This window comes from Prosopis cineraria, unplaced genomic scaffold (genome assembly GCF_029017545.1).
Source record: "Prosopis cineraria cultivar Desert tree isolate PC_DT_omini unplaced genomic scaffold, ASM2901754v1 PC3, whole genome shotgun sequence".
Classification (NCBI taxonomy): Eukaryota; Viridiplantae; Streptophyta; class Magnoliopsida; order Fabales; family Fabaceae; genus Prosopis; species Prosopis cineraria.
Genome location: NW_026555334.1, coordinates 37072088 through 37082830, shown reverse-complemented (window position 1 = coordinate 37082830; position 10743 = coordinate 37072088). Strand labels below are relative to the sequence as shown.

At 34.9% G+C, this 10743-nt stretch overlaps 1 protein-coding gene across 6 annotated transcripts; it reads right to left on the bottom strand.

The window, feature by feature from the left end:
* Window positions 1-3111: 3111 nt before the first annotated feature.
* Window positions 3112-9319, bottom strand: LOC129304964 (uncharacterized). 6 transcript variants are annotated; one of them, XM_054944826.1, is made up of 9 exons: window positions 9036-9319; window positions 8530-8636; window positions 7886-7958; window positions 7672-7790; window positions 6753-6833; window positions 6461-6556; window positions 5135-5215; window positions 4096-4149; window positions 3112-3562 (listed from the first exon to the last, which is right to left on the bottom strand). In XM_054944826.1, exons 1-9 carry the CDS (start codon window positions 9142-9144, stop codon window positions 3335-3337), a joined length of 948 nt encoding a protein of 315 aa, XP_054800801.1. In that variant the 5' UTR covers window positions 9145-9319; the 3' UTR covers window positions 3112-3334. The 6 variants fall into 6 exon arrangements, with proteins under 6 accessions (XP_054800801.1, XP_054800802.1, XP_054800803.1 ...); XM_054944827.1 differs by having other exon boundaries at window positions 7672-7781; window positions 9036-9318; XM_054944828.1 differs by having other exon boundaries at window positions 9148-9317.
* Window positions 9320-10743: the final 1424 nt, after the last annotated feature.

Genomic DNA, 10743 nt, shown 5'->3' with positions numbered 1-10743 from the left:
TATGCAGTTTTTGGTGCTTTCCTGACTGGATTTGATAGCCTGGATATTTCGCCTCGTTTCATCATCAACACCACCGCCATCATCATCAACAATAGCACACGCACTATCATTAATTTTTATTAATTATTTCACAATTGGGGTTAATAATAATATCATGACAAGAAGCTTCTTGTAATAACGAAGGGTCGCATTATATCACTGCCAATTGCTTAACAAATTAAATCTATGGGACTCGGTGCCAACCACAGACTTCTCAAAAGCCTTGTGCCACTGAGGGAGAAATTCATTATTTATATGTCACTTAATTTCATATTATATCATATTAAGATAAAAAAAAAACAGAGTCAACAGATGTCCACGTCCGATTAAAGCATTTACTCTGCCACAAGTTGAGAGCATTTGTAATTTGCAATTAAGGAGTTTGAGATTGACTTTCACACCACCTATAAGCTAAGCAAAAGTGCTGCCTAATACGGCCAAGGGGAATAAATATGAAACTTTTTCACTCAACCAATATGTGAATTTGATGGAATAAACTATAGTTTGGGACCTCTAGTTTCATATTATAGAATAATATAGACTGTTCTATGAAACGTTTAAATCGGCTAGGTTTCTCTTGTTAATTACTAATTCAATAGGTTTCTCACTTAATCATATTTTTTAATCGTATTAAACATTGTTACTATTTTAGTCTCAACTACAGTAACCTCTGTATATCTATATGAAGTTTGAGATAAATCACATTGTTGATAACTTATTTATGAATATTTTTTACACTCCATACCCAATCGTTCAGATGCGATGTCTTGAACCTATACTGAGGCCTCTGTTTTTTGTGGAATAATTACTGTCACTATCCAACTAATTCCATTCTCCTTGAACCATCTCTCTCTCTCTCTCTGTCTCTCGGTAAAAGTAAAGGTAATCCATGGAATTGTGGGATTAGTCGTCCTCTCATGATTATGAATACACATGCATGTAGCCGCTTTCCAATCTTGCTTTCACATTTTGCAATTACCTAACAGCCCATGATATAAGCAAATGTTGAGGATTCTTCACGGTCAGCAGAAAATCAATACAGTTCTATGTGGCGAATGTCAGGCGAACTCTAGCCCGCTTTAAATAATGAAGAACAACAACGAAGAGATACTAATAGATTAATAACATTAAAAGTATAGCATCCCCTTATTCAAAAAGTAATGCAGAACAGGAACTCTGCAGAGTGTAGGTGGGTTGTCTGAGCTGTCCACCCATAAATTTTCAGCTAGTGGCAACGCATGCGATCACAAGGATTAGATTTAGCAATATCTGTATTCAAAATGCAGCATCATTCGTTCCACAATTGAGTCAGCTTTGGCTCCAGTGGCCACGGACGTGTTGCTTTCCCATAATAGTGATCAGCTTCACTCTCTCATCATCTCGTGAACTAGTTGGTTTCAACTTCATGATGGGAGCCACATGCATCACTTGTTACTTTATAGGGACTATACAGTTTCTCTTTTGGTGAGAGCATGGAAACTTCATGTGCCATCTATCGACTATCGTTTCTTGGTTTGCGTATACCACAGGCAATTACCAGATTCTAGTGCCAACCCGCCAACCGTTGACAATTGCGAGTGCACAAATTAAGGAAAATGCATTTCAGAAGATTAATTGCAGTTTCGGGATTTTTATAGTTCAATGGTTGTCACTTGTCAGCCAAAAAAAAAAAAAAAAGATAACATGGAAAGTGATTGCAACTTCAAAGAACTGCTAAATTAGACCTGATATTTGGAAGACGATACGTGTGATATGTTTATAAGGTGAACAGCAACTTAAGTCATTCCTGATGTCGGCAAAGCAATTAAAGCTTACAAAATTTTATGCATTGACTAAATTTTACAACCAAGTCGTTCCTAATATCCGTATGTTTTTGGTTCAAGCCAGATTTTGACTTGCATGTTATTGGTCTTACAAAATCCATTTACTTGAGCACTGGAGAGAATTATGCTTTTTGACGTGCGAAAGTCGCCGTGGTTGAAACGAACGAATCTGGCTTGCATTCCCACTTTGGATTTTAGTGGGATTGTACCGACCCACACTATAACTGTGCAGCATGAAGTGCCATCAAAGTTTCATAATGATTCATGAGCTGTTTCAATTCACACTGCATTTATGGAAAGGTGTGGGCTTAGATACGTTTTTGACAATATCATCTCAGACACTTACAACATGTGCCAATAAGAAGAGTCCTCTGGACTGTGTCTATTAACAGTGCGAAGTGCTACAAGGTTTAATTTTTCCCCCCTTGTATGTTAATATCAAATGCGCACGTGATTGAGAAATTGAAATTTGCCTAAATTCACATCCCAGATTGGGCAATTCTTAGATCGCAGGTAAGAAGTCAAGAAAGGATAGTTAAGAAATGACTGAAATCGGCATAAATTGTTTGGGAGCTATCCACCTAAAGATGCAATATGTTAGCACTTAAACAACCACCACATGACAATTCCCAAATGTAAACGAAGGTCATTCATCTTCAAGGTATCCACCAGAGTTAGGGAGTTTCTAAGCATCTAAGAAGAAAAACTCCATTAAAACCTAGTCTTTGTTTAGGCTCTTGTGCCCTACAAATTATTTAGTCAGTCCAAAATTTTCGTTCCTGATAAAGCTTAGACCATAAAGGGGAATATTGGCCTACAGATAAGAAAGCTCATAGGCACTCGCTTCGGGATTTTGCACCGTCTCCAACTTTTGCTTTTCCACTACTTGTTGCGACAATAAGAAAAAGCGTCCCAAACCTCAAGTCATACCATTTTTGTCACTACCACCAAATTGGCGTCGCTGATCCACCAAAGCTTCACAACGCCGCCAATGTGATCACAATATGATTTGCTGCCACAAGACAGACATGCACGCGCATGAGGATTGGGGCAAAAGAACACAACCAAATTGTTCAATATCTAATTTATTTGTTCCACTTGGGTGGATTTGCGGCTCAATCACACAATTAACAATATATTCCCACCCCACCAGATCTCTCCAACCAAAGATTGAATCCAACACCAAAATTGCACGGGCTCGTTAAGATTTTAGCAACTCTGGTAAAAATCAAAAGTAAGGGACCACGAATGGGGCAGAAGAAATGTGGAGAGAAGTGGACTCCACAGCTGTATGAGAAAGGAAATAGGATAAAATAATTGACACATGCCTCGTCGATGGCAACACAGCATCACCGACGATTTCTGATAATCCTAGGTTCCCCTTGTGCTAGCCATGTCAAATCGGGATCCAAGAAGTCCACACATAATTAAAAGCAGAAATGGGATTCAAGCAGCTCTCAAATAACCATCATTCATTCAAAGTTATAATCATCATCCTCGTAGTTAGATCCCTCGTCTACAATATTATCGTAACGAGTGTTTTCATATAACCCGCCCAAATCATCTGTCTCCTCCTCAAACTCGCCTGTCGATTCCAGCTCATCATCACCTCTGTTTTTATTCTCCAGCTCCGACTCTAAATCATCGTGATTCTCCGAGCATGGATCAAATCGTGCTTTCTTGGGGTTCTCTAGTGCCTCCTGCGTATATTAACAGTAGAAAAGCTTTAATAAAAAGAACCATATTCCTAACTTTTTCGTTCTTAAGAAGATAGAGAGAAGCTGATAGTTTCAGCTACAAAAATGGATTTTTTTTTAAGCCGTTTTGTAATAAACATTTCAGAATAATTTTTAGAACAAAATAAAAAAATCTGTCTGATTATATAAGTTGAAAAAAGTTTGAGTGAAAAAAAAAAAAATCCGTTGACAGCTATGGTAGCTAGTAATTAATGGTGATAGTTTATGATAGTTAAGTGTGCTTTGAAAACAAAAAATAGATAAAAAAAATTTAAAATGTTTTCATGTTATTTTTAAAAGCTAAAAATAATAATAGTTCGAGAAATATTTAAATTTAAAACACTTATCCAAATGATTTTTTTATTTTTTGTTTTTTGTTTTTTAAAAACAGAAAAACAATTTTTAAAAACAAAATCAGTCATGCCCTTAGTCATGTGTTTAAGTCGTGGAACAGAATAATTCTGACCAAAAGGAAAACGGTTGAAAGAAATACTAACAGGCTCATCAAATAATTTCTCCACCATTTCAAAATTGACTTTGGAGCTAAGCCTCTGCAAAAATAAATGTCATTTGTTATAGACAACCAGTTTCAGAATAACCAGAAAAATTAGCATAAATCATATCATTGGTGACTGATCCAGTTACTGAATTGCATATACAGGATAAAATACACATGATAGAGATCACAGTCGGATGTAAATACATCCTTGACTAATTAGAGGGGAAAGAATCAAGCGGCAACCCCAAATACCTAAGGAGCACGAGAATCCAATTCCAAAGTCCAAACTAAACCAGAACTTGTATTCTTACTCTCAGTCACTATTCAATATTTGGAAAGAACATGCTTTTGCCATTCTTTTGCAATAATTTATTTCCATATTACATCTAAACAGGGTACTATAGCACACACAAATTTCTATTACAATACAGGAGAAATGCTTGGAAATTACAACCAGAAAATGTCGTGAACAGTGAGACCTCAGCCCCATATTTTTTTTTAGAAATCAGTGATAACATGGGTTGGAAGTTATAGTACTTTGATGATAGATCAACCGTTCAGAGGCCAAATCAAAAATAGATTATAGCCACTCCAATTTAATCTTTAATTATAAAGAGCTTGCAACACTGCATTACTAACTTCCATTTGTCTGTCTCTATTCATTCAGCAAGTTAAAAACTCTCCCATTTGTGCTGTGTGCTCGTAGACTTAGGTCTTTTCCTTCCGTACCGAAACCAGCACAAAGAATGGAAACTACGTATTAATCACTTCCTTAGAAGTTGTATAACTAGGAAATGGTTAGCATAATTCATAACTAGAACAACTATAGCATGTAGAACGAAAAAGAACAGTAGTACAAAGCTCCTCTTATTTTTCCCATTTTCAAGTTTGCTTGAGACATGAACATATTAAATCTAATACAAGAAACAATTAATGATTAATAATAACAAAGAAGAAAAAGATGACTTCCGTTAAATATAAAACATCTGTTGAAAAGAAATAGCATGATACTTGATGAGCATTATTAAATAATTAACCTTTTTCCCCAACGAGAGAGCGGCCTTTGGACCCAGCTGGACAGAACCTGAACTCTTTGCCGCTTGTCCCTTTTTCTTTCCCTACAAATGTGTGTTTAAAACAAGCCAGTTTTTTCTTCAGCTCAAAACAAACCATAGTTTTGAAATCTTGCCGTCAACTATGCTTATGCTGATCAATTGATACTACAAAGGTAAAATAATAAGGGTATGTGTAACCACTTGAACAGTACATTCGAGAATTTATACAATTTTTTTTTTTTGTGGGGGGGGGGGGAGAGCATCTATGATTGAAATAGTTTAATTACATCTGCAAAATACATAAATAAATACACAGATAGATAAAAAAGACTATTTTGATCCGCTTCATTAGCTAACAACCTTGATATCATCTGTAAACACACTGGCTGAGTTCTACAAACATATACACAAAGACGTGTATTATTAATAATTCAACAAGTAATTCCTATATTTTGCTTCTTTCCCTGCAAATGTGTATTTAAAACAAACCATGGTTTTCTCTTCAGCTCAAAACAAACCATAGTTTTAAAATCTTGCCGTCAATTATGCTTATGCAGATCAATTGATATTAGAAAGGTAAAATAATAAGGGTATGTGTAACCACTTGAACAGTACATTCAGGAATTTATACAATTTTTAGGGGGGGAAAAAAGGCATCTACGATTGAAATAGTTTAATTGCATCTGCAAAATAAATAAATAAATACACAGATAGATAAAAGGGAATATTTTGATCCGCTTCATTAGCCGAACAACCTTGATATCATCTGCGAACACACTGGCTGAGTTCTACAAACATATACACAAAGACGTGTGTATTATTAATAATTCAACAAGTAATTCCTATATTTTGCTTCTTTCTTCTGAAACCATTTCTTAGAGCGAAAACAAGAACAGGCAAGATATTCTGCTTCTGCCATTCCATTCTCATCAACTTATACTCCCACAATCACTTTTCAAAGTCTTTCTTTTCCATCTCAGCGTTCATTTTCATGAAACACTAAGTCTAACTTCTAATACCATAAAAGGTTCAAAGTTCAAACCAGGATTTCTTCAAGATCTAAAAGTAATGTTCAATAAGTTCAATAACAATGTATAATCGACATGATTTTCAACTCAACAAAGTATACTGGCAAAACCAGTATTACTGAAAGACAGACTCTTAAATCACTGGGTTAAAATGCCAGAGTAAATTTTGAAAAAAATGTCCTTTTAAAGTTATTGTTGCAACTGTAATTTACTGTTGCATTACTGAGAACTCATAAACAATTGCACCAAATGAATCTTACAATAAAAATTTAGAAGTCACCTTTTGGGATTTTGCTGCAAAAGCAGTTCCCAGCTCTCTTGATGCTAGCAAACCATCAAAACCCCTTTTTGCAGCCGCTTCCTTGGCCGTTTGTTCCTGTAAAAAGAATTTCAGAAAGAAATTAACCTCCAAATAAACGAACGTAGAATGCCGTCAGGGAAAAACACACTGCAATTGTAAGCAATAAACTTCTGGTACTTGAGTTTAAAGAATAACCAAGCATGAAAATCAACCATGGAACATTGTCCACCGATATATAAGAAAAGAAAGACGTTGATCGAATCATATTTACCTTAAGATAATCTCGGTTCAGTTTTTCCCATATAATCTTCTTGTATCGCCTCTCCTCCTCATTGTGAAGGTAGAGATCAATCTAAGGAGCATGCAACATTTTAGCAGGGAAAAAGTCAGGGTTAAACAAGTCGACAACCTGTTAAGGACATTAGAGAACATTGACATAATATGCATAAGCATCATTGAGAGTAACTATGATTAAGGGCACAATTATAATCAGAAATAAACGTGGCCAAGGTAAACATCAAGATACAAGACTAAGAACTTAAAAGCCTTGAATCAAAAGCTAAATAGTTTATATGAAGCAGGTTCCATTTGAGAGTTTAATTCAGATTTAAATTGTCCTCCCTTTTCACTAATCAGTTCATATCACTGAAGCAGCATAGTTTAGTTTGCAGGTTTTATAGGCTCATTTTTGGCAGGTTTTAAGCCTTGGATGCTTGGCAGAAGTCCAGTTGTCTAGGGTTTATTCATTGTTCAGTGATGCAACCCTTTTGAGATAATTGCCCTTGAAAGATCAATTAGACTTATGTCTTACGAAGCATATAAATTTTCTATTTATCCGGTTCTTGTCAGGAACAAATAAGTTTTAAATATCAAACTTAAGAATGGGTGATGTATTTTCTTTCACATAAGAGAACTAGGGTTGCCTTAGAAAACTAAGTTTTTCCCAATCAATGCTAATTTAATTTCTTAATTCGGTCTTTCTTCTAACTGAAAGAAAAAAAGCACTCCAAATAGTCAACACCTGGTTTATGAAAGAATTAAATATCATCCATCAATCAGTCAAACAAATTATTGCACGAACAGTTTTTCCAAACTAAATGAAAAGCAGTGCATTGGAACTCTAATGGAAGCAGAAAACCATGACAATTTAAATTGCACGTGACAGAAAAGGAATGGAACTTGTTGAGCACCTCCAGATCATCAATGTCAGAGAGACATTCTGATTCATCATGTGTTCTCATATTCATGTCATTTCTATTTGATTCACTGTCTATAGTGGTTGCATGCTCAACATCAACTCCTGAAAGCGCTTTAGGAAAATTATGAATGAATAATTGAAGGTAGAGAGCAGAATACTTCTAGTAGTGCACACACACACACACATACACACACAGAGGCACTAACCAGTGCTTTCATGTCCATAAGTACTTGATTCTTTTTTCTGGCTTGCGCATGCAGCATTCAATGATTTATTCAACTAACCAAAAGAAAGGTAAAAAATACATAAAATTATGAGGTTTAATTAGCAGATGGCTCTACCAATTTGTAAGGAGGAAAAAGAGACAGTATGCAGGAATTGATGTTAGATGCTCATATATATAGCTTGAGCAAGGAAGGAGTCTTTTAAGGACTATGCCAAAAAAAACAAAAGCTTCTCAGAAGCAATGCTGCATCAGACGAGAAGATAAGGTGTTGCGTGATAGGACATCTTTTATGCTGTTGTTGCATCTTTTGGCTGTTTTACCTGGAATTCGTAGACAGATTAATTTGTCTTCTCCAAGATAACACTGACATTTGATGGGACTAAACTGGAATTTGTCAAAGCATCTTTAATCTTTACAATGATTATGTTATTGATTAGCTTGAGTTCTCTTTTTTGTTTCTAGTACTTTTCAAGTTATATGATCTCGGGGTAGCAGCTTTACTACAATGTTAATGCAAGTAGTTTAGAAATTTTTTATTGCCAAGAAAGTGAAAAAGAAGCATGCGTACACTACATGTAAAAGGAAATGCATATCATCCAAGAACTATAGTCATTGTGTACTTACATCACTTGATTCATTGGCACATGCCTGAGAAAGTGATCTTGCCATTTTCTCCCTCTGAGCACGCTGGAAATACGGAGGATCTACCAGACTGACCAGAGTCTTGTAAACTATGCCAAACAATAAAAAGGACAGCATGAGTTAAGACAGGACAACTCCATGTTAATTAGGACAGCTCGCAGAGCGTGCCACTTTAACATGCAGACCGGATACGAATCAGCGAATTAAAAAAATTAATCAAGCATTCCCAAGACACCATAAATGCAAATGTACAAGATTATCCGTAACTTATTATATTACAGAACAGATTTAGATATAGAGCATCCCCACAGAACAGATTGACATGAATAAGCTTCCTACATCAGTTGGAATCATCAATAACTATGAAGACAAGATGAATTGGCACCAGCAGAGCAGACACGCAGATTATATTTAAAGCATGTGGATTATGGCATCAGAATTTCATCATCTACGCCGCAAATTGTAAGTTAAGAATAGTGTGTACGGACAGGAACGCCCCCGGAACAATGACCAGCCAGCACTACAGAAAAAGTTATGTTGATGATCTAAGCGTGATATCGTGTCTAACAGAGCATGCTTCAAAGATTCTAAGCACATTACATGAGAGTTTGAACTGAGATTCTAATCGGAAGTATTCTCGGAGAGATGAGAGCGAATATGTTTTTATCGAGGTTGAAAGCTGGATCTTCGAAAAAAAGGACGGCAGTCGCGATCAAGGGTTGTTTTTTGATCGTTAGGGCAACAATTTGAAAAGGGCATCCGCGACGTAGATATCTACACCGGAATGTTATTAACGTAAGAGCGCTGCGTTGAAGCCTCGCATAAAAAAAAAAAAAATTAATCACTGTGAGTTCGTCTTATATAAATTGTTAACAAACTTCACAGTAATCAATTTTTTTAAAAAATAATTTTTTAATTTTTTAATTTTTAATTCATTTGTAATTCAGTTTTTGATTATAACTTACTATAACTCAGTCCTTTAATTATAACTCATTGTGACTCCGTTTTTAACTTTTAATTCACTTATAATTCGGTTTTTATTTTTTAATTTTTTTTAAAAAATTCCTTGTCAAATAAAATGAATAAAAGAAATACTTATATATTATTCTAAAATATCCTCCTCTTGCTCTATAATGTGAGATTTAAGCTAACATACAAAAAATTAACAAAAGTTAAGGTACTGAATTATAAGTACAAAAGTTGATGGATTGAATCATAGGCGAGTCATAATTGAAAGATTGAGTTACAAGTGAATTAAAAATTTAAGGACTAAAAGATTAATTTTTTTAATTTTTTATATAGAACCTGTATGTAATTTTTTCTTAAGCATATTTCTATTGTCCAACCTCTTAATCTTATGGTATGTTTGGTTTGAGAGAAGGGGAAGGGAAGGATTTTAATGAAGGAAAGGGGAGGGATTTGATGTTACCTTATTTAGTTTAGAAGAGGAATGAAGGAAAAATAATTATATATAAACAATTTTATCCTTATTTTATTAGTGTTTAGATACTATATAAGCATATTTGCATTTTTTTTTACATTTATCATAGAGGGCATATTGGTCAGGGTATGATATATTTTATCCCTTCCCTCCTAATGCCCCTAATTTGGAGGGGGGCAAGGGAAAAAATTTGCCCTCTCCTCCCTTCCAAATTTTAAAGCTAAACAAGGAGTGGGGGACAATATCTCTCCCCACCTCTCCCCCTTAACCAAGCACTCACTTAATACAAATAATGATGTTATATGTTGGAGGCCTTTAAATGATAGTTTCTTTATCAAATTAGCTTACAAGGCAATTGAAAATCATTCTGACAATATTAACTCAAAGATTTGGTCAAAGATTTAGAAATGGTCAACTTATGAGAGGATCAAAACCTTCATTTGAAAAGCTACTTGGAATCAAATTCAACTTAATTCACATATTAGGGAGCAATAATTGTCTCAGGATATGCTTGTTTGATTGCAACTCTTTAGACTCAACCATTTGTGTATTCAGAGATTGTAAGAAATCTAGAGAGGTTTGATTAAAATTATTAAAGCAATCTAAAATTAACACATTTTTCTCTCCCTTTGTAGGATTAGATAACTTGAAATGTTGAGAATGATGTAGCTAATGCTTGTGCAAAAAAGACCTATTGGCAAAGACTCTTTAACCACATGTGATAGAACATCTAGAAAGAAATATGCAAAAATATT

Coding starts and splice junctions, on each gene's coding strand:
- LOC129304964 (XM_054944826.1), bottom strand. CDS start 9,144: ATGTGCTTAGAATCTTTGAAGCATGCTCTGTTAGACACGATATCACGC. Junction 7,791..7,885: donor TTATGGACATGAAAGCACTG/GTTAGTGCCTCT, acceptor ATTTTCCTAAAG/CGCTTTCAGGAGTTGATGTT. Junction 6,557..6,752: donor TGAACCGAGATTATCTTAAG/GTAAATATGATT, acceptor TTCTTTTTACAG/GAACAAACGGCCAAGGAAGC.